This window comes from Boeremia exigua (assembly GCF_020726555.1).
Source record: "Boeremia exigua strain MPI-SDFR-AT-0100 chromosome Unknown C7974scaffold_13, whole genome shotgun sequence".
Lineage (NCBI taxonomy): Eukaryota > Fungi > Ascomycota > Dothideomycetes > Pleosporales > Didymellaceae > Boeremia > Boeremia exigua.
In genome coordinates, this window is record NW_025763530.1 from 811,046 (window position 1) to 835,446 (window position 24,401).

Here is a 24,401-nt window from a genome sequence, read left to right on the forward strand (position 1 = left end):
TATAGTGGTGGTATCTATCGCTGACCGGGCGTGCATGCATTGCCTCGTCCTTCGGAAGCAGGATTGGTGCTGGTCCGACCGTTCGGAACACTGGCGCTCGCGACCCCTCAGATACGAATGTAAGCCTACGGGGGGTATTGCGCGCCGCTATCATGCGCTAGGAATATCCATCTCTTCCTCTCGTGGTATCATTTATTACTCTTCAATTTACATCCTTCGAATCTCTGTCTCCCCAAGGTACTTCTCAAGGCCCGAATTAAGGTGGTTCCACCATTCGAATAGCATCGTCTCACAAATCAGCTTGAACCACGGTGTAAATTTGAGCGACTTGTCCTGGAACATGGCCTTCAACTCGTCCTGGGTGACGAAGGCGCTGTCACGGGCTTCGTTGGGGTTGACATTCAGATCAACATCGGCTTTGATGAAGAGAATGTAGTCAACTGTGGTCTATTAGCAATGCTCGAAGCCAGAGCTCAAGGGATCCGCGGAACCCTCGAGCTAACATCTGCGCCCACGCCTCAACGGACTTACCTTCGTGCTCACCCCACATGCCATCACTTGGCGCCTTGTAGTGTATCCTAGTCAGGAACTTGAAGTCATCGATGGGGACCTGCGAGGCTTTGATGCCAAGTTCCTGATCAAGCTTGCGGACTGCCGCACGTCGAACACCCTGAACCGACTCCTCCAAAGTTGTGCCAGTCTCTCCCGGAATGCCCAGAGGATGCGAGCAGCAGGTGTTCGTCCACATGTCCGGGAATGTGATCTTCTCGGTCGCCCGCTGCTGGAGGAGGAGTCGGTTCTGGGAGTCGAAGAGGAATACGGAGAAAGCGCGGTGGAGGAGTCCTTTATTGATGTTCTCCATCAGGTGGCCTATAGCGCGTCAGGACGTAGGCAAGAAATCGCGCATCTCATCCCACTTGGGCAGGCTGCGCTTGCGGCAATTACTTACAGACTTTCTTGCTTGCGCTGCCGATAGGCTTGTCATCATCGTCCAATACAATGCAGACCTCGTCCATCAGCTTGATTTGCTCCTCATCGTAGCCAGCAAGCGCATCGTCGTCGCGAGCGGACTCGTGCGACCCCCCAATGACAGTTGTGTTGACTTCGGGAAACAGTTGCGCAACGTTTGCAGCCGTGATTTTAGGCGATTCGGTGACGGTGGCGGTAGAGCCCATGATTGTGAACTGATATAGGGCCAGAAAGCAAGACAGCTGAGGGGTTGGTGGGGACGAACGGCAAAGGACAAAATAACAATACCCCTGGCCGCGGGAAAGCGCTTCCTAAGGACCCTGTATACTAGAGCACGTGCCCCGGCATCAGCCGCGGACATAACTCACTAAGTCGAGATACCCACGGTGAACGACTAACATCGGATGATTATTGTCATCGGTGGATTTAGGGCATCGGTGGAATGATGGCATCGGTTGAATAATTCAGATTGCCGTTGACTGTACTTAGGCTTCTTTGCGCCCATTGCAAGCAGCGTGCTCTATGTGTTGCGACGAGCTGTCAAAGCTCGTCGATCTGAGGTATCAAAACAAGAGGACTTTTCCGAAACCGGAACGAGCAGACATGCCGTGAAGATACACCTGCGAAACTGAGAGTAAAGAAAGTAAAGCAAGAGACGCCGGATACCCAATTTTACACACACGCATACACACACAGACTTGATCGCTTAAGCCACGGCGGCCGATCTTGTCTTCTTAGCTGCTGGGACCTCAGCGTCTGCGTCTGCGGCAGCGTCCAGTGCCCTCTTCTCAGGAACTCCGCTGAGCTCCTGCTCGGCCTGGACAAACTTCTTCTTCTCCTCTTCGGTCATGCCAGGCAAAAGCGGCTGCTCCTCCTTGGCGTGCAGGTTGTGGTGGTAGGTACGGATGATCGAATCGGTGTCATCAAGCGCAATCTTGCGGATATCGGCAATGGCCTTGATCTTGGCGGTGCACTCCTTATACTGCGCATCAGTCATCTTTAGGCCAAGCTGCTCAGCACGAGACTTGATGGCGTTCCAGCCAGTGAGTCTGCTAGCGAAGTGGACATAGCGGGACATGCCGAAGTCCTGGGGGTTGATGATCTCGTAGGTCGAGGGGTTGTTCAGGATAGCCTTGGCGTGAATACCAGCCTTATGTGTGAAGGCGCAGAATCCTGTGATGTAGTTGTTGAAGGGAATGTTGACCTCAACAAGATCGGCAACAAGATCCTCAACTTCCTTGAGCTTCTTGATGTTGTACTTAGAGAGGACGTAGTCACGATCAGCAACGATCATGCGGGCCATAAGTCCACCGAGAGGCGTGATACCGTTGCGCTCACCAATACCAAGAACAGAGGTATCAATGTGGGTAGCACCACCCTCAAGGGCGCAGTACGCGTTGGCGATAGCACAGCCAGAATCGTTGTGGAAGTGAGTCTCAATGTCGCAGGAGACAACACCACGGAGAGTACGGACAAGGTCGTAGACCTGGCGAGGAGAAGCGCAACCAACCGTGTCGGCGATACCGACACGGTTGACACCGACCTTGTCGACGGCGCTGTAGATGGACAGCAGATCGACGAGGTCAGAGCGGAAAGAGTCCTCTGATGAGAAACGGATCTCCTTGCCCTTGCTCTTAACGAATTCAATGACTTCGAGAGCAGTGTTCTTGATGTATGTCATATCCTTGCCGTGGCTGTGCTCGCGAAGGTAGCTTGAGGTTCCAATAACGACATCGAGTCCATCGACACCGGTCTCAACAGCGATCTTGGCATCGTCGAGATGGCATCGTACGTGAGTGAGGATCTTGGCCTTGAGCTGTGCAGGAGTTAGTGATCAACAAAATGTGGGTTGGTCAGAGATAAAACGTACACCGAGCTTGCAGATGGCCTCGCAGTCCCTTCTTGATTGCTCGGAAGCAGCAGGGCTGGTCAATTCGATGTCTAGACGACAATTAGCACTGCAGGTTCGCGCACAGGATCGTACCGCGGACGCAAGACATACAGTCAACACCAAACTCATCAAGTGCCTTGGCGATCTTGATTTTAGCCTCGAGATCAAAGTAGGCGTTGGCAAACTGCTCGCCCTCACGAAGTGTACTCTCTGCAGGAACATTAGCGCGGTTCTCTAATCTTTGCCTATGACGAAATTGCTAATGGAGCTCGCTCTGCTCGTGTGCTCGGATGGTGTGGGCAAAAACTGCAGATGACGTACCGATGATCTTGAAGCGAGAGACGTTCGAGAGGAAATCTCCTACGGGCTTGTAGGGGCTGGCGTGGGTGATATCAGGGCGAGGGTTGTCGCGTGTCTGCACGCCGGTGTAGCCCTCATGGCTGCCATTGGCGTTGCCGTTGGTGCCATTGGCATTGCCGTTGGTCTGCTCAGGTTCGCATGAAGGACACATTGTGAAAGCTGGGTGTGGATGTGAGTGGAAGAGGAATGAAGTCAGGATCTAGCGGGTATTTGAAGTCTGGGCCGTTATCTCCAGGTGAGTCAAGAAAGTACAGCTCAAAATTCTCCTGCTCGCCGATGATGCTGTTGCGCAGGGGCCGAGAGCGGACTCGTTTGAGCTGACCAGTGGGCGGTCAGCGCCAGCTGTGGGGAACGCTGCAATAGGATGACGCACAAAGCAGCACCTTTCACGCTTTGCTGATTTTGTTCTCCCCACACTGCGCGGAGGAAATCAGCCATGCAAGATCAACATTTGGACAAATCAAAACTTGTCAATTGCTGGATGAGGCGGCAAAATTGCCTCACCGCCTCAGTTCGCGCCCCGGTCTCAATATCCATGGCGGACTACTGCACGCAACAGAGCACTCGACCACTTCAGTCGTATTGCGAAGTCGCAATTCGCGCCGAGCGTTCGACAGTGCAATGGCTCAGGCTTTCGAGCCGATGTGTCCGAGCCAACTTGGCCCTCTCCTAGTTGCTGTGTATGTGCCAGTGCTTTGGGCAGACTGTGTCATGAACTGTGGTCCAAGACCCTTCGTCCTACAGTACGTGCGTTCCGACTCCGCGCAAGACTGTGGGTCAGACTTGTCCCCTACCATCCAACTTCAAGGGTGAGCCACCTCTGTACCGCTCTGCACATCCTTGGTGGGAAATTTGCCAGCCAAGGCACCTTACTCTCGGCGATCCTAGTGAAGATCATTGAGTTTGCGGAAGACTCATCGATCAGAGTCACACAACAACAGTGCTGTGCAATTTTCAGTTGCCGAAAGGAACGAGATGCAGCTGTCCTAAGATTGCACCATACCTCTGTAGTCATACATTCGATGCTGTGTCGATTACTGATACATTCACTCCTCCTCAGAGCCTGCCGCTTTCCCCTCGAAGAACCCTCTCAGATCATCATTGGCATCAACCAGGGCTACCTTCTCCTTCTTCCAATCTTCGCCGACCTCACTCTGGCTCAAAACCATGTCTAGTAGTTCCGCCGTGTCCTTGACCTCCTCACGTAATTTCCTCAACAAATCCCAATCTTGTCTTTTCTGGCTCCCCTCCTCTCCATTGTTTTCCCCGCTGAACTCTTCGTCACATCTCATTTTGAGAACACAGAGTCCTAGAGTGAACGCTCCCCTGTGCGCAGGCAGCCTCGGCCAGCAGACCTGCGCCAAACACTGTAGCCCCTCTACTGCTGCGAGCGCGAGCTGCTTGTGAGCCAAGATGAATGGGTCTTGCATGATACCCGTCAACAGAGGAACAAGTGTACGTAAATGCTTGACAGTTTCAATGCCCGCGAGCGCTGCGACTTTCTCAATCTGCCGGATCATTTCGCATGCGAGGTGGGGGTAAGTAGAAGGTGTAGGGAAGTGCGTGAGAGGTGCAAGGATACCCTCGCGCATAAGCTTGTCGACGAACTTTGCTCGTTTGTCTTCGGAAGTGGTTAGAGTTGCAAGAGCGCGCAATGGCTCGTAGATAGATTGGAAGATAGTAATAGACTCAGACTCGGGGGTGAGGGAGGGGAAATATGTGAGTAACGGCCAAAGGGTAGAAGCAAAGACCTCGTGGTAACCTGTACGTGCAAGGAACTTTGCGGCCGTGTCTCGGCTGGGTCCAGATTGTAGCGCCAGAAGTACCTGGGCAAGGTACTTGCACCCTCTCGCTTTTGATTCGACCTCTGTATCATCGAGCATCTTCAAAATGGGCGGAACTATGAGGTGCCAGTTTTGTTCTATTGCTCCCCTATCGAGCGCCTTGATTGACCAATCCAGCAGGCCCATGACAAACTCATTATGAGGGTCCTTCCACGGAGCAGATTTCTGCGATACTTCGAACGCGGTCGTCGATTTAGTCTGTGGAAAGAAAGGTGGAATGGTAAGCTTCAGGAAGTGCGCGGCGAGACGTTGGGGAAGCTCACTGTCACTCTCTTTAGCCTTCCTGACAGCCTCGATAGCTTCAGTTGGATCCGTAATGGTTGGGTTGCGAAGCTGCCAAGCCATGACCACGTCAAGAGCGTCCTTCATCCATGGGCCTGGCTTGATGGACAGAGCTTTGGCAAGATCGGTGCCCTTCAGAAGGGGCTTGAAGGTATCTGCGTCTAGAATCCGATGCATGGCAAGGTGGGACAGGAACGAGGAGTAAGAGCGGACCAGTTCTGCTAGGTATTCAGCACTTGTGCAATATGCGAAGGAGTTGATCACTTACGGTCTTGCGATTGGTTACCAATCACAACCTCATATGTCAGGTTGAACAGAACTTGTGTTCTCCATGTCGATCCCCACCGGCGAATGGCCATCCCTAATGTATCTCGGGCAGTGGCATCGGTCGTAGGGTCGATCTTGTCTGGTCGCTGAAGGCTTCTTGCACACTGTGCGATCAGGTTTCGGATCTCGTCGCCGTTGCTGAGTGAGGCAGCGATGACATCGCAGACCTTGTTGGGCGCTTTGAAGCCCTCACGAGCGACAAGATACGCAGAGAAGTAGGGTCTTTGAAGAGGCTTTTGATGAGGGACAGTAGGCGCATCCGCCCATGGCATCACAGTCGCGCATATCCAGGCGAGGTACTGCTCGTCTGCATTGCGAACAAGGTTGTCGATAATGGCGGAATCCTTGGAGCTTCCACGAACAACAGAGTCAACAAACTCAAAAGCTGGCTGGAACAAATTTGTGTCAGGCTCAGCAGGAAGCTCTCTTGTGGGATCTGTGAACACAGTCTTGTACAGAGCGAACCGATTGATAAGCTCGAGTGCCATGCGTGGGCGAGGACCCTTTAACATCTTCTCCAACTCGATGCCCACACGTTCTCGGCTGATCTTAATCTTGAGAACGTCCTGAATCTGTGGATTGGCCATGGCCTTCTCAGTCTCCGGCTCAATTGTGTAATCCAATCGAGATGCAAAGCGGATCAGCCGCAGTACTCGAAGCGGGTCATCTTTGAAGGTCTGAACAGGTTCGAGTGGCGTCCTGATAATCTTCGCAGCCATATCATCGAATCCCTGTCCGGTATAGTCTTCGACCTGACAAGTGTGCAAGTTGAAGAACATGGCATTAACGGTAGCATCTCGGCGCACGGCATCTTCTTCAGCTGTGCCAAACTCCATCTGCGGATTGCGCGAAATCTCGTTGTAAATCTCCTTCCTAAGATTGACAAGGTCCAAGTCGATGCCCATGATATTCGTTGTCGCCGTCTCCAGGTTCTTGGACTTTTCAGGGTTCGCCTCAATCTTGTGAAGGCCAGGCGCGATCTTCTTTGCCTTATCCTTACTGCTGAGCTTGTCGGACTTTTCGCTCTTCTCGAGCAAGCCATGCTTCTCGGCGTTGCCAGGAATCTCCAGGTACTCTTGCAGCTTCAATCCAAAGTGTTCGCCGGTCATTTTATTGATGGCAACATCGATGTCGTGGCTTCCTACTCCCAATAGCTTGTCGCGCACCCAGCCTCCTGTCCATCTTAGTATGACCTTCTCGTTCGCAAGGTCTGCTGGTGCCTCCACTGCAGTTGCCTTGGACGCAGGCTGCTCGTCAATATATGCAGCCACATCCAACAAGAGTTGACGAAGCTTGGTTTCAACTTCAGTCAACTCGAGTTGAACAGCAGATTTCGGCAATGCCTCCGAGGCCATTGTGCCGTATGGCTGTATTAGTCGAGGCGATGGCCTGTCGAGTTTCCGTCGTTTTGTGCGCCGCTCTTGCAAATGGGGCGGGGAGGATGTCGTTGACATGCGCTGCAGGCCAGATGAAAGAGACGTGTATCTTTGAGTCAGATGGCTGAGTCGAGTGGCCGGTGAAGCAAAGTCACGTTTGTAGAGAAAACTTGTGCGCGGTGAACACAAACGGCAGGCTCTACTCAAAGACATGCATGCACGTAGGCCCAAACACTATCTCTTGCAAAATGTGCAGCTCTCTTAGCATCGCCGTGCGTCTTAAATGGCAAGTAAGGAGCGACAGTGAAAGCAAAGCGCGAGAACTGGAGGGGCAGTACCGGGGAGGTGGTGGGTTGATGGAGATGCCGCAGTTCGTCCAGTCAGAAAGCTGAGTGGCCGCAACTGCCGTCGTCACCTCAGCGCACGCCAGCACCACAAGCCCCCAGCAACCCGTCGAATCCGTCTGCAAGCGCCGTATACCAACAACGAGAACTAGAATACATGCCGACGACCCCAGACAACCCGCGCGCACTCAGAACCCCACGGGCGCCCCGCCCAAGCCTCCCATGACGCCGCCGCAAGATGCCACGCCCAAAGCCCCCGACTTCCCGCAAAATGTAGAAGCTTCAGCTGGTCACCATAAGCATCGCGCGTCGCCTGCGTCCTCTCTGTCGTCGCTGCCGTACCGCCAATCGAATCCGAGTCTTTCCAAGCTATTCGAGTCGACCACCAGCATCTCCACGACCGGCTCGCGCCCTAGCTCAGGCACTGCGACGCCCACAGCAACCACGGTACCTGGCTCCGTCTTCTCGCCCGGGTCGCGGTCGAGTGGCAATAGAACGCCTAACAGCCTCCCGCCCGGCGTGTCAGATGAATACCGGACCCTCATACAGCGCGCGTTTGTGCCACATGTTGCCGTATTGGCGGATGCCGAGACAGAAGCTCTGGTCAGGGGCAAAGGGCTGGATGGAGGATTCTTGGAGCTCTTGAGGCCGTTCGGCGAGCAGGTACCGGGCAAAGTCACCATACGAGATAGTATCGGCGCAAGCAAGAGCCATGATGATTTTGGCGTACGCTTCGTCGGCGTTGAGGATGCGTATCCAGACCTACGGGGCGGCCAAAGGGCATCTACAGAGTCCACACGACGGCCAAGACGGACAGGTGGAGATGTGCCACAGATAGAAGAAGTTGTCGACCGACACCTGCAATACTCCGAATTCAACCACCAGGACCCAAATGCAGACTACATGAATAGAGGAGAGCGAATCGCGCCTGTTGAGGGCGCTGGATCACCTTTCTATACCCTATACCTACGACGTCTGCTTTCGGGACTTCCTATCGTACCACACGAGACATTTGCCCACCCTGTAGCTGGCATAATTGCGATCAGCTCGTCAAACCCACATCCGATAGAGGAGCTTCGAAGATTATACAACAGGCAGCATGACGGAGACCTGCGCTTCCCGCAGTGGGTCGAGAACGATTTCTTACGATACTATGTCTTGGTCCACGATGAGGAGAACGGAGATATTGCAAAGTCGAATCAAACGTTCGATTCGATGAAACGACATTTCGGTCTACATTGTCACCTTCTCCGTTTGAAGAGCCAGGAATGTATACCCTCAGATGATGACAGCGTGCGATTACCAACTTGCGAGTGGATGTCTGCAGGCGAAGAGCTGGCGGAAATCCAAAAGCGAGGTACGTCTTCCGACATCAACTATGAGAATTTACTAACCTATCACACAGAAACAACAGACGACATCACCGACCCAACGCCCTATTTTCCCGACTCCGACATCAGCAGCCTACGGACCTTCATTCGTGAGCTCGTCACCCAGTCCATAATACCCAACATGGAGCGCAGTACTGCCACCTGGAATGAGCAGATTCTGTCACGTCGCCGCGGTCTCTCAGGTCGCTTCATGTCCCTTTCCAAGCGATGGGCACCTTTCGGAAGTTCTCGCAACAGCACGTCCGCCTCGCCCTCTTCAAATTCTAATTACGACAGCCTGCAAGGTTTCTACCGCCCTGATGCCCCCGAAGCCATCATGCGCCGACTAGCAGACTACTGCTTCATGCTTCGAGACTGGAAACTTGCACTCTCAACTTACGACATCCTACGTACTGATTTCCAGAACGACAAAGCATGGCGGCATTACGCTGGTGCTAACGAGATGGCTGCTCTGTCTGCGCTCATGGCACCAACCCCAATGAGCTCAAAGAACAGAAGCGAGAACGTCGACACCTGGATCGAAGCTGCTTCCTACTCCTACACCGACCGGCAGCGATCCGCGGCCCCGTACTACGCCCTCCGCACGCTCGCCCTCTCAACCGAACTCCTGCGCTTACGAGGATCCAGCGCTGCCGACGATGCCGCGCGCTGGGGCACTCGCATTCTCGAAGCAGGGCTCGTAGGCAACATTGGCCACGCCCTAGTCACAGAACGCATATCCGCATGCTACAGCATACGCACTGGTATCGGGACCTACCGTCTCGGCAATCGGCGGCGCAAAGCGGCGCTCTGGGCGGTCCTGGCTGCGGAGTCGTGGTGGCGGCTGCAGCGCAGCCAGCAGGCGGAGAAGGCTCTGGACAATGCCCTACGGCTCTACAACACGCGCGCAGAGTCGAGGGACGGCGGAGTTATCCGGTTGCCGTTTGAGGATATGCAGCGTTTCATCGACGAGCTGAGACAGCAGATCCTCGGGCTCAGGCTGACGAACAAGGGCTTTGCGGAAGGGCGGGGCGAGGAAGAAGGGGACGAGAAGGACGGCGGGGAGGTCGAGGAAGAGGCTGAGACACTCGACAGGAGCCCGAGGGCGCATAGGAAGAGTCTGAGTAACCCACTACAAGGAACAGATGTCGTGCCTATAAGCCCGGCGCTTGAAAGGGGCGAGAAGAGCGATCCTTTCGCGGAGGGGTTCGAGTGAGAGGTGGACGATGTAATGATGTCAAGTCCCGAAATGTAGTCACGCATGGCGAGGCGTCATACTGAGCATATAATACACAATGCTACCGTGCATGTCGCTTCACAATCCCACGGGTGAACCACGCGCAAAACTCGAACGCTGACTAGAAGTAATAATGTGTGGTATCGAAGAAAAGAGATATGAGGTATCAGAAGGCGCTGAAAACAAACTCCGTCATAAGACATCCAAGCACCAGTCGGGGCTTCGCAGACTCGTGCATACAGCCGAACACTCCTAGATGCTCTGCTCCATCTCAGTGATATAGAGCTTGATGTGACTCTCCATCTTGATGTACTCGTCGTGCGCCGCATGGACCTCGTTCTCTATGTTGTCCTTGAGCTCTGCCATCTTCTTCTCTGTCTGCTCGATGCGCACCCGCCGTCTCTCCATCTCGCGCCCCTTCTCGCCTCGTTCCTCATTCAACTTGGAGTGCGTTTCGCGGAGCTCTTCCATGCGTATGCGCGCGCGCTCAGCTTCCTCGTTGCCTTTTGTTTTCAGCTTTTGTGTTCGGGCGTTCACATTGCTCAGCTGCTTCTGGAGTAGTCGCTCTTGCCGCTCGACGTCTCTAACGTTGTTGCTGCGGTCTGCGAGTGCGTCGCGGTGTCGTGATGCTTTTGCCAACTCTTCTTCCTCTTTTGCAAGATCGGCTTGCACGTCTGTCAAGAGTCGTGTACACGACGCAACATCTGTGATGACGATGCCGAACGAGTCGGTTGATGTTTGCAGAGCGCGGGCGCGACGGTCCAGGGTATCGATGTGGCTCTTATCGCCAGCAAGGCGGTCGTTCAAATCGCGCAGCGAGTCTTCGAGGGCTGTTGGGCTTTGCTGCGTGTACGGCTTCAACTTGATGATCTCGCGCTGTACGTTCTCCTTATTCTCGACTTTCTGCTGCAGCATTTCCTTAAGCCTGGCTTGCTCGGCCTTCGCCCGCTCAAGCTTCTCCATTACGGACTCTTGGCCTTGCTTTAGCTCCAATAGCCTGGCTTTGAGTTCGTCGTTGCGCTTTTTCCTGTCTTGCATGAGCCTCTCGGTAGCCGTTCGGTTGCGCTGTAGCTCAGCAAGCTGCATCTCCTTTGTAGCCTTGTCGTTGTATAATTGCTCGATTCGTAGCTTCGTGCGCTCGGCCTTGTTGAAGTGCTCATCGATGACCTGCGTTTGCGATTCCCTGAATCTTATGAAGTTGATCATGTACGAGAAGATCTTAACCAATCGATGATGGGCAGGCTTGTAAAGGTCCGCAAAGGTGAAATCATGAATGCCGCACTAAATGAAGTCAGTCTCTGCGTATCGCGGTTGTATGATCTGTAGGACCTACTTCGTGCAACAGCTTCTTCAGGATGACGAAGAAAGCCATGAGATCGCGTGTATCGCTAGTGAATAGACGTTCAGCGCCTTCACCACAAAGATCATTTGCCGCAGCCTCCATCGCAGGCGCAATAACTTCGCGGGTCGTGTTCATGAGCAGCTCCGCGAGCCATTCGAACACCTTTTGGATGATCTGTGGATTGGGCTTTTGGAGGTCTGCTACAGTAAAGGCAATACCGATGTCTGTTATGCATCCAGCAATCTCAGAGTCGGGCTGCAAGAATCAGCGTTGTACGCATGTGGCCGGAAGAGTGCATACCAGTGTCATGAAGGCGTCGTTCTCTTGCGGCGGAGGGGCGCGTTGGTTGTGGGCGCCGTGAGTGGTGGCGCGTGGGGCCATGCTCATGCGATGCCCGTAAGACATAATGGGCTGCGAATGCGACTGTAATGTTGAGGTGATTGTAGTGGTATGATGTCGGTTCCGCTGTTGCTATGATCGTGGTGTTCCAGCTGGTGTGTTTTGTCAACAAGGCGTTGGCGAGGAAGACAACAAGCGCTTGACTCAATCCGGAGGTTATGGTGGGAACTTCTGCTCACCAACTCTATCATTGCCGAGTCAATACTGTACACTAAAGGAGGTCTTTAAAGAGATGGTTTGGGCAATCTTTAGGTCAACAATTAGATGGACGGTTACGGAATGTTTGATTACCTGACAATTCGAGAATTCACGGTATTTGCTGTGTTAAGCTTTCTCTGCAGGAGTTAACACCATGGCGACAACCTTAGCAGTCGCATCAGGGAATGAACACATTATTTCTGCCATCGATACCACGTGCTCGACGTTGAATCGTGAGCGCGATGGTTCTCGTCGTCAAAGGATTGACAGTGACACCTGCATCTCTCTCCTGTGATCGCAAGCATGTTTTTGGTTCAGTCGCATAAGCTGTCGGAATGCTAATTGGAGTTGCATTATCGACTGCGAGACTTGTCTTGCGATCAGCGCGTGTAGTGGAGACATGGACCGTGTCGATTAAACCTTGTATATATCTTAATAAAGTCAGTTCGCTGTCACCACAGGAGTGCTTGCAAAAAACGAGCAAGTCGGTGCACCGATTGATGGTACAGGGATCGCATGCAAGAAGTGACCGTTGCAGTCGACGACCATCCTTCGAACCTGAAGAAGACATGGTACCGCCACGTAGGAAGTTAACTATTTGTTGAGTACTTCGTTCCACGACAATCAATGAAGATCGTGACACCTTAATACCTACTGGTCCCAGCAGCTCGGAGATTATAGGTAGCATACTCGAGAAGCTATGGCCTCGCTTCGATGCATGCATCTGCTTCCCCGTTGTGATGACTGCTGCGGTGTGAGCACGGTGAGCTGTCGCTTGTGTTTGTACAACACAGCAGTCCTTGGATGATTGGTTGCTAGTACCCGCCATGGCCGGTACAGCGGTCGTCGCTTGAGGTTTGACGGATACAGGTCGCCTGCACGTGGAGGTATCTACGTTGCGATGAAACAGGCCCCAGGTGCATTTCGAGCCGACTTTCCGATTGCAGCAAATACTCGTCCGCTGCATCGAGTCAGCGAAAGTAGAGGGCGATGCGTCTGTGTGTAATATGTTGTCGTTTTATCGGTCAACATGCAGGCGTCAAAGCAGTCATACCTATCAGCATGCAGGCTTAGAGAGTTCGAGGGTTCTAGTTGAGGTCCACAAAAGGAGCCGTGATGGCGCACCAATATTTATCGTGAACTAGGAACAGCGTGCATGGAGATCCCAGAACGTCGACAGGTTGCAATTACCTAGCAAGACATTGTTGTGGTATGATTCAGGATATACTACCAACAAGAACCCAAGGGTTTTGCAGCACTTGTTGCAACATTACCAAAGCGATCTACTTGATAAAAGATCCGGCTCCAAGGCCCAAGGGATCTCTTGAGCACAGCCGCGAGTTATGCAGCCTATGGTGAGACATGGTCGGACACAACATCAAGGAGTTGAAACAGCTGCATGCCATCCATCTCCTGTTACACAACCTCGAGAGGCGGATCTGACACGAGAACTGCGAATAGGTACTGTACCTTGAACGTGGAGCCGTCTAGATCAATTGCCGGCGTCTGTGAAGTTACGATCGTACTGAGCCTTCGAGCCGAGTCTACCTACAACAGAAGCTTGCAGTTGTCCGAGAACCTAAGTGGGTGAGCTGGCGAACGTTATTGACCAAGGCGTTCTCGACTGGGGAAGTCGGCCGCAGTATCTGAGCGCAATAGTAATGATTGGAGGGGAAGGCCTCGGTGATGATGATACGAAGTTGCTCCCGCAAAGTTAGCATTGTTATCGTTGTTGGCGGACGCTGCAAAATCGACGTGGCTCTCCACGTCCGGCACATTTCGATACTTGCTGCAGGACTCGAATGCACTGTTCCGCGATCCTCAGCGTGATCCGTCGCTAGCGAGGGTCTAGAGTCTTCGGGCGCCACTGGGCATGCTACGCCTGTAGCCAGTGCTGGCGGCGTGAGCAGAGGCAGGTGACTTGACCAAGTTGACTTGCTATGAGCCATGGGCGAGAGATTGAACGGCTTTCGAGGAACCAGCGTGCGATGACGGTGATTGGCACAAGCATTGATGAGGGCTGTAGCGGCCATGGATCCCACGATGCATCCGAGGAGCGTAGCCACTGTGGGCCTAGCAGCTCGCGCGCCTTCCTTGAGCTCGTTGAAGAAGGAAGGCTCGACCGGGGTGATCGTCAGTGATCAACTGGCAGCGTTGCTGGCGTCCAATCGAGGCGGTCGCCAGTCACACCCAGTCGCAATGAATTGCTTTGGCCGGCACATGTTCCGCGTCGCATTCTGCAGCGAGTCCGCTGAGCGGGCCTGAGCAGCAAGGCACCGTGTGGAGCGCACGTCTGCACGATAGCTGAGCGGCCATAGCCTGTGCGCGGACGGCTGAGGGAGTGGCACCGGCGGAGCCAGCGTGCGCCAGGCAATTCCCCGAACCAAGAACGCTGAAAGGGTATTTTTGGCGTGCCTCGTGGTGGGGGCTTCAGGGCTCTGCTTCGTCACAGGCGTCCGAGCCTTTCCAAGGTTCAGCAGGGTCGCTGCGTGACTGTCAGTTCCCTTACATCACACACGCCGTCTGGCAGCTCCAGGGCGTTCCATCATCGCCGCCTCTCCCTTCCTCTGCCGCCGCCCAATTTACTTCCCAGTTTCTCCCACACGCCGGCCTGCATTTTGACGCTGTTCAACGGCTGCTGTTCGCCCCAGCTCCCGCTTCCGCCCAGTCCCCTGCCCAGTCAGACATGATGCATTCTAGCCGACACTGCAGCGACACCAAGACCAGATAGGCCGACAGGTATCAGTGCACCACGCCGCCCCGTTCGCGCCTCGCGCAGTCACGTTTTGCGCTGGTGACGAGCTGAGTGCACCACCTCACCACCGCCGCATAGTCCTCGCCAGGCCGGCCACCGTGCATCCATGCAGTGGCCGTTTGGGCGCAGGAGCGGAAGAGCCGCTAAATTAAAAGAGGGCCGCACCGCGGTTGCGGACAGGAGCCGGCCTGTTGCAGAGCAAACCATCGCGACTCAGGACCACGGCAGCGATGCCCTGCACCACAGGCCCAGTCAGCGCAGCGGCCGCAGGAGGCGGACGAGTTCGCGCTCCACAACGTCTCTGCACGACGTCGAGAAGAATCCTTTCGGTGACCCACCGCTCGACCCTGGTCTTGCAAAAGAGGCGCGTCTGCCCAACCCGGCCTCGAGTGTCGAAGACATTACAGCCCTACCGCGCCAGCAGCACCTCGCCCACAGCCCGCACCTGCGACCCGTCACCCAGGATTTCAGCGGCGTGCCCTACAACTTCCAATCTCCCTCCCACACCAGCCTGCGCACGGCACGCGAGCGGGGGAAGCTCCAGCGACCCCAGTCACTGCGCAGGGGTCCTCCCAACGAGACATCCCTGATGCGCCGCAAATCCAGCAAGAGACGGAAGGAGCATGACCACATTCGCGAAGAGGAGATCCGCGCCATGGCTCTGCCAATGCCACAAAAACGGCCTGCTGGTAACTCCGGCGGCATGCTGCGTCGAGACAGCAAAAAGGTCAAGGGTGGTCTCAACGCACGCTTCGAGCGCCCGCAGTCCAACATCTCGTTGCCACTAGAAGACTCGATCCATTCGTCCATGTCCGGCAACTCCGAACTACGTGCCTTCCGCGTCAGCGCACTCGATTTCTTCGCTCCACGACCGACCATCCGCTTCTCCGTCGGCACGCAATACTACTACAGTGGCGATCGCTCGTCACCAACTGCTCGCTTAGAAAGAAGCAACTCACGGAAGGAAAAAAGACCCGCCAGCGCGAAGGAAGACAACCAATGGAAAAGGACAAGCAGGATCGATGACCTTGCTGACACACTTGATGCTGGTGCGCTGCGAGAGATCCTTGATAGGGATAAGCGGCGCCAGGAGAAGAAGGCTAGGGCTGATCAGGAGCGTTTGCGTCGTCGACTGGAACGACGTGCAGAGAAGCAGAATGCCGCCCCAGGAGGTACTCCACCAGTGCCTGCGCGGAGTGACGCTGTTGGAGCAGTTGGCCTTGGTATTGAGAAAGAAACAGCAGTGCCCAAGCCAGAATCTGTACAGGAGGCTGCTGTACCAATGGAGGACGTACGTCCACCAACACCTTCAACACCGCCATGGCTTCGACCGCTCACACCGCCGCCCATGCATCGACTTCAGACTACTATACCAGCTAGTCCTGATAATGATCAGTTGCCGACTCCCATAGAAACGCCAATGGAGGACATGATCATTTCAGATGCTCAGGCTGTTCGCTACTCTCGAGGCAGCATTGCTAGTCCTGTACATACCCGTGGACCATCGAATGTTTCCATGATGCCGGAGCTGCTCTCTGAGAAGTTGGCCGAAGAGTCGCCTTTCGAATCCGTCGAGCCACACTACGATCCGACAAGGAGCGGCTCGTTACATCCAATCGATACTATCGACACCACAACATCCAACAAAGGCTCTAGTTTCCGCCGACGCAGCTCAGACGGGCGACGGATGAGTGCGTTTGCGTCCTTCTTCAGACGAAGCAAGCGAAGCTCCCAAGAACCGGGACGTACCACTCCGTCAGAGGCTTCTTTCTCCAACACATCGCGCGAGTCCATGTCTCGACAACCTATTCCAGCTCATCTGATCGCTACTGTCTCAAGTGCCCCCATCCAGATCAAAAGGCCCTCGAGCGTTCCTCGCCGCACAATGTCCAAGTTCAGAGAGGATTTGCCCGAATTTCCCATCTCTCCACCCGATTCCCGTGTAGCTTCTCCAGAAGTGCCTTCAACCAGTGCCATTGCTGCACGTCGTCGAACTCACAACCCAGAAAATCTCCGCGTGGGTTCACTAGGGATGGCAGCCAATGCTCGTTCAGACTCTCCTGTTAGCCCGGGCCTAGCACTCGGCAACAAGATGTCACAGTCGCTTGCCTCGGTGGACTCAGAGGGATCATGGCTGTCTGGCAGGCCTGTCAAGCGTATTTCCAATAAGTCAATGATGCGGTCCAGCATTGCCTCGTCGGCTGTTCAGCAGAATCCCGAGTTCAACAATTCGTTTGAAGAGCTGGGAATGACAGATGACGAGTATTTCAAAAGATTAACGCCTCAGCCGGAGGAACTACGCCGTTCAAATCTCTCGAGTGAACTCCTCGGCCGGAAAGCCAGCAGCACTGCCATGGCCACGCTCGACGCGGCTGCCGAATCCGAGGAAGAAGAAGACCTAACTCCATCTGTACGTAGGTCACAAGACAGCGAGCATGTCCAGGCCGGCCTTGCCCGACATCCTACTGTCATCCACCGGAATGTCCGAGTAAAGTCTGCAGAAGGCTTGCTCACCATGTTCGATGCGGATGCGCCAACGCCCGACGAAAGCGGCAGGAGACATAACATGGAGCCAGACTCGCCACAGTCCGACGATTCGGGAGAGCAGGCCACAGTACAACGTGCGAAAAGCGTGGATTTTGGTAAACACCACGTGCGGCACCTCAGTGCCGGCTCGGCCAAGCTTTTGGACATCCAAAAGCGATCGAGCGCAGCCTCACCCAGCAGATTGTCCCAGCACGAGTAGATGATTGATCTGAGGCGCCGAGAAATTGTTCCAGGAAGACTGCATGATCGCCACACATTGCCACTCCCTTTGTATTTTCCTTTGTCTTCGTCAGTCATTACTGTACTCACCCCAGTCACTCCTTTCGCCTTTCCACCTACGTCTTTTTGCTTTTGGTTGGCACATGCAGCTTCCTGGACGATCATCCTCCGTTAACGAATAATCACACTTGTGCTGCGCATCCGCAGATGAAGGCTGAGAGAGGGCGCTTGTCTCTGGGAGACTATACAGCGCGGGATTGTCTTTGTTTCGAGGAGTTATGGTTTTGGGCGTGATACCACATTGTATTGTATGAGCCTCGGCCTTTGTGCTCTGTCGTTCGTCGTGGTTCGAATTCGAACCGTGTTTGGGAGAGTTGGCCCACCAAAGGCATTTGGAAACGCAAATACGCGTCTTCATGGGTTTCTATTTACGTGGTGGGTTATCAAAATGTACTATCTACGACAATCTGGCACCGGGGTTTGGGAGATGACTGCGCTCACGCGTCATCTGTTGTTGTGAGAGCCACTTGTAGTTCTATCTACAGCTGTTTTGACAGCTATGCTTTTCATTGCCATGGTCTTGTCCGTCACCGCACTGCACCCAGGCACGTTTGACCAGCCACTAGGAACCTTTGTAGGTTCCAACTCATCCTACAGCAGCAGGAGTACAATCGAATACCTCCGCTCAAGCGGATCTGCTCGGCGGAGAAAGAGTCCTGCCAAAATTATCGATACTTCCATTCTGCCAAGTGGCTGCCCCTCCATGGATTTGGGCCGGCACTGGGGCTTGGTGGGGCACGTCAATTTGGGCTCCACGGACACATTCAAGCCGAATGACATGGCGGCTGCAGAACTGGGGAGAACAGAACCCAAGATTGATAGCCATAGCACAGGACCATAATTAGATTGTAAAGACAGTCGCCACTGAATCAACGTCTGACCTTGCCCAAGGCATTTGCGCCTGAGGAAAAAGGCGCGTGTCAGGTAAGCGCGCACGTCATGGGGCAGCAGCCCACCGGCGGAAGTAAGCCCCTCTAGCATTAATCATCGTCTCCTCAAACTCGTCAGCCTTCACAGAGACCCCTCCGACACGCAGAACTCCGTAAGTCGCCCTTTTCGTGTTCTCGTTTGCTTTCAGATCTTGCGTGCTGGCACGATTTGGCATCTTTTTGCCTTCGTGCATGGACTCGACGACTCGCGCGCTTTGCCGAATCTAAATCTGGCGGCGCGTCGTTCATCTTGTCGCCGCGTTGTAATCGGCACCAGCAGGCAACTTTGTCCAGTTCGTTCTATCAGCCGCGTCTTATCAATCGCCTAATCTTCTGTCTCACTCTTCTCGCTGTACTTATACCATGTTCACCCCATCGACGTCACGGTTTGCTAGAACACTGCTTACCTCTGCACGTCTGCAAACAGCTTCAATCAACCCCACATCCACCGCAAACCTATACCGACCTCTTCTCACACAAAAGTTCTTCTCCAACACAGCCAGAATGTCTGACACCGGTGTGCACAACCTTCAAACGTAGGCTTCCCTTTGTCACAATGGCGCCACAGCAGACTGTCTTGCTGCATATGCAACGTCATTGTTTCTGCGAGCAACTGCTAACGGGTTCACAGCAAGACCGCCTTCGATGAGGCGCTCGGTGACAAGTCCAGCCTGATGGTCCTGGACTGCTTCGCTACCTGGTGCGGTCCTTGCAAGGTCATCGCGCCCCAGGTCGTCAAGTGAGTCAATTTGCACTTATCTCTCGAACCTCTCTAACGTAGTCTGCAGGTTCTCCAGCACATACGCCAACGCGCGCTTCTACAAGCTCGACGTCGACGAGGTCCCTGACGTTGCACAAGAACTCGGCATCCGTGCCATGCCCACCTTCCTTCTCTTCAAGAATGGTGAGAAGGTCGCTGAGGTCGTTGGTGCCAACCCCAAGGCTCTCGAGGCCGCCATCAAGTCCAACATCGACGCATAAATTGCGCGCGCAATGTACACTCCCAAACGATTTCGGTCGGCGGCTTAGCATCGGGTAGAGAAGGAAATGGATATAAAGGTGGCATTTTTAGGTACACAGGGCCTCCTACCACCATTGAGGGGACATATTGCAGCACAAATACCACGATACCTTGCTCAATGACCTGAATTGACATAATCACGTCTTCACTCTATTTCGTGCTTTTCTTACCGTGCCGCTTTAATGGACTTTTCTCGGGTTGCCGTTCACGCATGGCGAGCTTACAAATGCAACTCCTCAAGATCGGCCTGCCTCGGCATCTCCACCACCTCCCACCCCACCAATCCTCCGGTGCTCGCGAGCAGGGACATGTGCACACTTCGTCAGAGACTCGGGATTCGGTAGATTCACAGTATTGTTGGTCGGAGATATCCAGCATTTGCAATATTATGAGAGTCAATCTCCACTTCTCGACTCACATCTTAACGGGGGCGGTCCAAGGTAACCGAAAATATAATCTGTATCTTTGCGTTGAAGGGCTTCTCTGGCGTCAATATTACGTTTCATTGTTATCGTATTCTTGATCTGTCTGGTTCCGATTGAGTATATGCTCTGTTGAAGAGATGCGGAAATAAACAGTGGTGGCCTATGGGAATTGACAAGAGAGAATGATACCGCCAGTCTCAGACGAGAACATGGGTAAATCATAGGTGTCGACAAGACACATATGCTCTACACTATTCAGAACATGTGATGGTACAATGAGCAATGGCCAAGCTCTGTGATTGAGACAGTGACAACCTCGAACATTTGACAGCGTATTACCAATGCCTCACAGCTGCTCTGCCCATTTCAATATCTCCTCTGCGCCCCTTTCCCACTCAACATGGTTTTGCAGATGATGACCCAGTCCTGGTGTGATCTTGAAGCTGACGCCATCCCACTTATCAGCGGTCACAGACATGATGTCGCTCTCGGACAAATCTATCCTGCCCACCCTTACGCAAAAATGAACAGCCGCACTATATCTCTCCGCAGCATCTTTCAGAATACTCGGCGTACATAGCACGTCCTCCTCGCCTGCCAACACCAGAAATCTCGGTGCAATGCTAGCAGGTTTGTCAGTCCCAGGATGTTTCTTCAGAGCCCAGCCTACTATCGAGCTGATGACGTCTGATCCGCTGACAAAGCGGAAGAGTGCTTGCATGGGCCAAAGCATAGACTCATACGGACTCAGCAAGGACTCGAGCTTCTTGACCACGGATGTTGGAGTTGAGGCGGTGAAGAAAGCGTCGTGGACTTGCTTTGTTGTGGCGAGGATATACCGTGGGTGGAAGAGCCGGTAAGGGAAGTGGATCGGTGCTGTCAGGCCCCAGAATTTGTAGACAGACCAGCTGCTCGGGCATTAGCTTAGTTGCAATTCTCCTTCTGGATGATAAGAGGTAAACTCACGATCCAAACCCTGGAACCGCTGCCAACATACAAAACCCTTGTACCATCACGAATCCCCTGCTCAACGCATACTGGCTCAGCGCGCCTCCTGCCGAATGAGCGATTAAGACCACTCGGACCTTCTCCTCAGCATGCTGCCTCTCTGTCTCCAGCTTCTCCACTTCCTTGACTCCAGCGGTGAGATCCTCTGCCATCGTGCCACGAGAAGTGAAGTACATCCTCCAGAATCCGGGGTACCAGCTGTTTCCGTGTCCTCGGTAGCTGATCGCATAGCAAGGATAGCCGCGTGAAGAGAAATAGGTCATATACGAGAGCCATATGGAAGCACAGCCAAAGCCACCGTGGGCGAACAACAGGGGTGGTTTTGAAGATTTGACATCAGTGGGTAATGCGGTCAGAAGTTCGAGTGGACCGGAGGCTGTGTTGATGTAGCTGCGACTGATGCCATCTGGGAGCGGTATCGAAGGTCTTGGCGGATTTGGAGAGGGTGCTTGCCATTGCAGGGCGAAAGGTCCAAAAGGCATAGCGTTGATATGGAAGGCACTGCCGTAATAAGTGTTGACCTTGGTTACAGCTCTGGGCTCAGTGACGATTAGTCGAGGTCGGGGCGACTTTTTGTACGCAGCGGGAATCGAGCTGAGTCTTTGTTCCAACCAGCGGCTCGACTGTAATTTGTATCATGTAAATTCAAGTCAGGCACACGTGCAAAATCGATCATATGGCATGAAGAAGCGATGCGAGCTTCCGTGATCTGAAAGGGAAGCCATAGGCGAAAGGGCGGTTCAGCCGCACGCAAGCCGTCCTGGGCATTCTATTCGTGTCCACCGAGTGTGATTGTGACATTCCTGGAATAAATGGCAATAATTGGACGACGATGAGTCCAAACTGGATGGTTGTTGCAGTTATGAAGCCGAACATTGATGGTTCGGACGATGCAGTGAACTTACAAGTGGGGGTCGCGCTAGACTCAATTGGGAAAATACCATAGAAGACGCAACTTGAAAGGATTATTATAGTTTATAGTTATGTAGAATAGTGATCAAAGATTGAAATTGTAATTCGAAAATGAAAAATTGCAATGGTGTATAATGTTGATTGACACCCAGGCACAGCCATTCGTCACAACACAGCACCAGGTAAGATAGGCTCTTGAACGGAGTTATTCAGTCTTCGTTTAGCTGCTCATTGTCTGTACTAGAGACAGCCTGAACCCTGAGAAAGTATCAGGCTGGTTGGACCTGCCTAAAGGCAGCATGAAAAGCCTTGCAGTTCAGTACCGCAGGCAGTACGTCAGGTCTTACATAACTTAGTTTGCCTTAACAGTATGGTTGACACCGCTGCTTGCGCTGCTTCCATGACCAGCGTACTCATTCTGGTGCATCATGCTCCAGTCACCAATCTCCTCCTCGAAGAACTGATCAAGATCCAGACCCATCATCTCAGCCTCTTCGCTGACACGAAGGTGGAGGAAGGGAATGAACTTGAGCGCGTACAACAAGATGCAAGAGACTGTGAAGGAGTAAGAAGCAATGGCACAGATCTCGGCAAGCTGGTAGCCGACCTGGATGCCATTTCCGTCCATGGCACCGAGAGGGTCGTATGGGCCCATGCCGTCGAGATCGTACACCCAAGACTGGGCAAAAATACCGGTCAAGAATGAACCGACCATACCACCAATACCGTGGAGCTTGAAGACATCCATGCCTTCATCGATCTTGATCCACCTGTCGAGGTTGTGGCAAAGAGAGCAGATCACGCCAGTGAGGAAACCGATCAACGCAGCGATCCAGATGGAGACGTAACCAGCGGCAGGGGTGATGCCGACTAGACCAGCAATAGCACCCGAGCAGGCGCCAACGACAGAGAAGTGGCCCTTCGTGCGGATGTAGTCAACAAGAATCCAACCAAGGACACCGAAGCAAGCGGCCGTGTTTGTGTTGAAAGCCGCGAGCATGGAGCGTATAGTCCCGTTCAGGGCAGAACCACCATTAAATCCGTACCAGCCAAACCATATGAAGCAAGTTCCGATGAAGACGAGAGTGGGGTTGTGAGCGCGGCTGTGAATCTTGTCGCCCTTGGGCAGCCGTTTTCCGAGAACGAACGCATACGCGAGAGCAGAGAACCCCGAAGCAATGTGGACCGGACCGCCACCCTGCAAATAACATCAGTTTCAAGTCAAAATACATTAGGGGAATTTAAAAAAATCCGTTGGGGAAACCTGGAAAATACGTCGGGGAAATTTGGGATGAACCTACGGCAAAGTCGAGACTGGGAAGGTTGAACAACCAACCGTTCGCGTTCCACGTCCAGCAAGCAATGGGGCAGTATACCTTGTCATTGTTAGTATGCATTGAGTACACGAAGATCAGAGGACTTTACGATTGTCGTCCACATGAACGCGAAGATCATGGAAGGCAAGATGCGACCTCTTTCGAAAGATCCGCCAATGACCAGCTGCACGGTCGTTGTGGCGAACAGCATCTGGTACAAGCAGAAGACGATTTCGGGAAGCAAGGCGGAGCCAGGCGACGGAGCAGACATGACATTCTTCATGCCAAAGTTGGCCATGTTACCAATGAAGGGACTTGCGGTACGTGAGTAGGCAAGCGAGTAACCCCAGAACAGCCACTGGAAGCAGACACTTGATTTGTCAGCTCTTATGCTTGTCTAATGTTGGTTCTGTACTTACACTCCCATGACCGCGAGGGACTGGAATAGAAGAGACAACGCGGACTTGCGACGAGCAAGACCTGCATACAAGAAAGCAATGCCAGGGATGATGAGCCAGACCAAGAATGCCATTACAATGAGGTATAGATAATGGATCTCAAGTCCCTGGTACTGGGCGTTGACATTCTCGATGTTTGGGTTGCCTCCATTTGGCTTCGACTCATCAAATTCAGGCTGGAGATGGGTCAGTTCGTAACTTTGCAGGCAAACAAGTACATCTTCGTCGCCTGCAGTGCATGGGCAATACTCACTGCTACTGGAGCTTCCATATTGGCGGATATGATTCGTCCAGCTGTGACTGACGCAAAACGCCTGGAGAAAAGAACAGACACCTACAGGGGGTTCTCATGGTTCATATAACGACTCAGGAATTCATCCTCTCCCGTCAATTTCCCGTACCGTCATTATGGTAGGATTGATTCCTGGTTAGTGCAACCATCTCTTCCGACCAAGCTGTGCCCCCAACTCTTTCCAGAACGCTCCGCTTGGCACTGATAAGGAGAGACTGTCTAAGTCCCATGTTGGTTGTCGAGGCCGAGCCTGCCTCGCCGAAGGATCGTATCTAAATCTCGTGTAAGAGACCAGAAGATGACCGAGAAGACAAAGGAGCCAATCGCTCCGGACAGTCGTGAGGATTAGGCCAAGTCAGGCGGGAACAATGCAGGAAGAGATTGCTGGAAGAGTGGTGGACGGGAGGCGTGGTCATGATAAGAGTTCGGCCTAACACGGCCTAGCGTCTATCCGAAGGTGATAAGGGTCCAACGGGAGCATGGGATTGGTGAATTGATGTGGCTTGACATTTGGTGTTGT

General features: G+C 53.4%; 9 protein-coding genes across 9 annotated transcripts; 3 read left to right on the plus strand and 6 right to left on the minus strand.

Moving 5' to 3' along the window:
* Positions 1-121: 121 nt before the first annotated feature.
* C7974DRAFT_71126 (isopentenyl-diphosphate delta isomerase-like protein 1) lies at positions 122-1,425 on the minus strand. The gene is made up of 3 exons (XM_046147131.1): positions 950-1,425; positions 532-870; positions 122-440 (listed from the first exon to the last, which is right to left on the minus strand). The coding sequence occupies exons 1-3, from the start codon at positions 1,173-1,175 to the stop codon at positions 208-210; spliced, it is 798 nt and encodes a 265-aa protein (XP_045992196.1). The 5' UTR covers positions 1,176-1,425; the 3' UTR covers positions 122-207.
* A 250-nt stretch (positions 1,426-1,675) lies between these two features.
* Positions 1,676-3,371, minus strand: C7974DRAFT_321415 (HMGL-like-domain-containing protein; the record flags this gene model as incomplete). Its single annotated transcript, XM_046138802.1, has 4 exons — positions 1,676-2,785; positions 2,840-2,910; positions 2,972-3,070; positions 3,182-3,371. The coding sequence occupies 4 exons, from the start codon at positions 3,369-3,371 to the stop codon at positions 1,676-1,678; spliced, it is 1,470 nt and encodes a 489-aa protein (XP_045992197.1).
* Positions 3,372-4,266: 895 nt separating this feature from the next.
* Positions 4,267-7,028, minus strand: C7974DRAFT_380487 (tRNA nucleotidyltransferase; the record flags this gene model as incomplete). The annotated part of the gene is made up of 2 exons (XM_046140520.1): positions 4,267-5,564; positions 5,615-7,028. The coding sequence occupies 2 exons, from the start codon at positions 7,026-7,028 to the stop codon at positions 4,267-4,269; spliced, it is 2,712 nt and encodes a 903-aa protein (XP_045992198.1).
* A 381-nt stretch (positions 7,029-7,409) lies between these two features.
* On the plus strand, positions 7,410-10,095 carry C7974DRAFT_466539 (ER-golgi trafficking TRAPP I complex 85 kDa subunit-domain-containing protein). Its single transcript, XM_046146332.1, has 2 exons — positions 7,410-8,750; positions 8,799-10,095. Exons 1-2 carry the CDS (start codon positions 7,616-7,618, stop codon positions 9,977-9,979), a joined length of 2,316 nt encoding a protein of 771 aa, XP_045992199.1. The 5' UTR covers positions 7,410-7,615; the 3' UTR covers positions 9,980-10,095.
* Positions 10,090-11,970, minus strand: C7974DRAFT_71309 (kinetochore protein nuf2). The gene is made up of 3 exons (XM_046147133.1): positions 11,643-11,970; positions 11,334-11,597; positions 10,090-11,281 (listed from the first exon to the last, which is right to left on the minus strand). Exons 1-3 carry the CDS (start codon positions 11,745-11,747, stop codon positions 10,253-10,255), a joined length of 1,398 nt encoding a protein of 465 aa, XP_045992200.1. The 5' UTR covers positions 11,748-11,970; the 3' UTR covers positions 10,090-10,252.
* A 1,957-nt stretch (positions 11,971-13,927) lies between these two features.
* Positions 13,928-17,440, plus strand: C7974DRAFT_437431 (uncharacterized protein; the record flags this gene model as incomplete). Its single annotated transcript, XM_046145190.1, has 2 exons — positions 13,928-13,933; positions 14,807-17,440. 2 exons carry the CDS (start codon positions 13,928-13,930, stop codon positions 17,438-17,440), a joined length of 2,640 nt encoding a protein of 879 aa, XP_045992201.1.
* Positions 17,441-18,812: 1,372 nt separating this feature from the next.
* C7974DRAFT_437432 (thioredoxin-like protein) lies at positions 18,813-19,430 on the plus strand (the record flags this gene model as incomplete). The annotated part of the gene is made up of 3 exons (XM_046145191.1): positions 18,813-18,985; positions 19,081-19,188; positions 19,238-19,430. The coding sequence occupies 3 exons, from the start codon at positions 18,813-18,815 to the stop codon at positions 19,428-19,430; spliced, it is 474 nt and encodes a 157-aa protein (XP_045992202.1).
* A 687-nt stretch (positions 19,431-20,117) lies between these two features.
* C7974DRAFT_71509 (Alpha/Beta hydrolase protein) lies at positions 20,118-21,480 on the minus strand. The gene is made up of 2 exons (XM_046147134.1): positions 20,862-21,480; positions 20,118-20,803 (listed from the first exon to the last, which is right to left on the minus strand). The coding sequence occupies exons 1-2, from the start codon at positions 21,383-21,385 to the stop codon at positions 20,242-20,244; spliced, it is 1,086 nt and encodes a 361-aa protein (XP_045992203.1). The 5' UTR covers positions 21,386-21,480; the 3' UTR covers positions 20,118-20,241.
* A 379-nt stretch (positions 21,481-21,859) lies between these two features.
* On the minus strand, positions 21,860-24,255 carry C7974DRAFT_404562 (ammonium transporter AmtB-like domain-containing protein). Its single transcript, XM_046142952.1, has 5 exons — positions 23,843-24,255; positions 23,551-23,765; positions 23,241-23,502; positions 23,117-23,191; positions 21,860-23,013 (listed from the first exon to the last, which is right to left on the minus strand). The coding sequence occupies exons 1-5, from the start codon at positions 23,858-23,860 to the stop codon at positions 22,168-22,170; spliced, it is 1,416 nt and encodes a 471-aa protein (XP_045992204.1). The 5' UTR covers positions 23,861-24,255; the 3' UTR covers positions 21,860-22,167.
* Between the last annotated feature and the right edge of the window lie 146 nt (positions 24,256-24,401).

What these genes read in the sequence shown, in the direction of transcription:
- C7974DRAFT_466539 (XM_046146332.1), top strand. Translation starts at nt 7,616, where the DNA reads ATGACGCCGCCGCAAGATGCCACGCCCAAAGCCCCCGACTTCCCGCAA. An exon ending in GGCGGAAATCCAAAAGCGAG is followed by an intron (nt 8,751 to 8,798) that starts GTACGTCTTCCG and finishes CCTATCACACAG; the next exon opens with AAACAACAGACGACATCACC.
- C7974DRAFT_71509 (XM_046147134.1), bottom strand. Translation starts at nt 21,385, where the DNA reads ATGCCTTTTGGACCTTTCGCCCTGCAATGGCAAGCACCCTCTCCAAAT. An exon ending in GCGGTTCCAGGGTTTGGATC is followed by an intron (nt 20,804 to 20,861) that starts GTGAGTTTACCT and finishes ATGCCCGAGCAG; the next exon opens with CTGGTCTGTCTACAAATTCT.
- C7974DRAFT_71309 (XM_046147133.1), bottom strand. Translation starts at nt 11,747, where the DNA reads ATGTCTTACGGGCATCGCATGAGCATGGCCCCACGCGCCACCACTCAC. An exon ending in ACGACGCCTTCATGACACTG is followed by an intron (nt 11,598 to 11,642) that starts GTATGCACTCTT and finishes TGATTCTTGCAG; the next exon opens with CCCGACTCTGAGATTGCTGG. An exon ending in TGAAGAAGCTGTTGCACGAA is followed by an intron (nt 11,282 to 11,333) that starts GTAGGTCCTACA and finishes GACTTCATTTAG; the next exon opens with TGCGGCATTCATGATTTCAC.
- C7974DRAFT_71126 (XM_046147131.1), bottom strand. Translation starts at nt 1,175, where the DNA reads ATGGGCTCTACCGCCACCGTCACCGAATCGCCTAAAATCACGGCTGCA. An exon ending in CAGCGCAAGCAAGAAAGTCT is followed by an intron (nt 871 to 949) that starts GTAAGTAATTGC and finishes GACGCGCTATAG; the next exon opens with GCCACCTGATGGAGAACATC. An exon ending in CATGTGGGGTGAGCACGAAG is followed by an intron (nt 441 to 531) that starts GTAAGTCCGTTG and finishes AATAGACCACAG; the next exon opens with TTGACTACATTCTCTTCATC.
- C7974DRAFT_404562 (XM_046142952.1), bottom strand. An exon ending in TCCCTCGCGGTCATGGGAGT is followed by an intron (nt 23,503 to 23,550) that starts GTAAGTACAGAA and finishes TGACAAATCAAG; the next exon opens with TGTCTGCTTCCAGTGGCTGT. An exon ending in CGTTCATGTGGACGACAATC is followed by an intron (nt 23,192 to 23,240) that starts GTAAAGTCCTCT and finishes AACAATGACAAG; the next exon opens with GTATACTGCCCCATTGCTTG.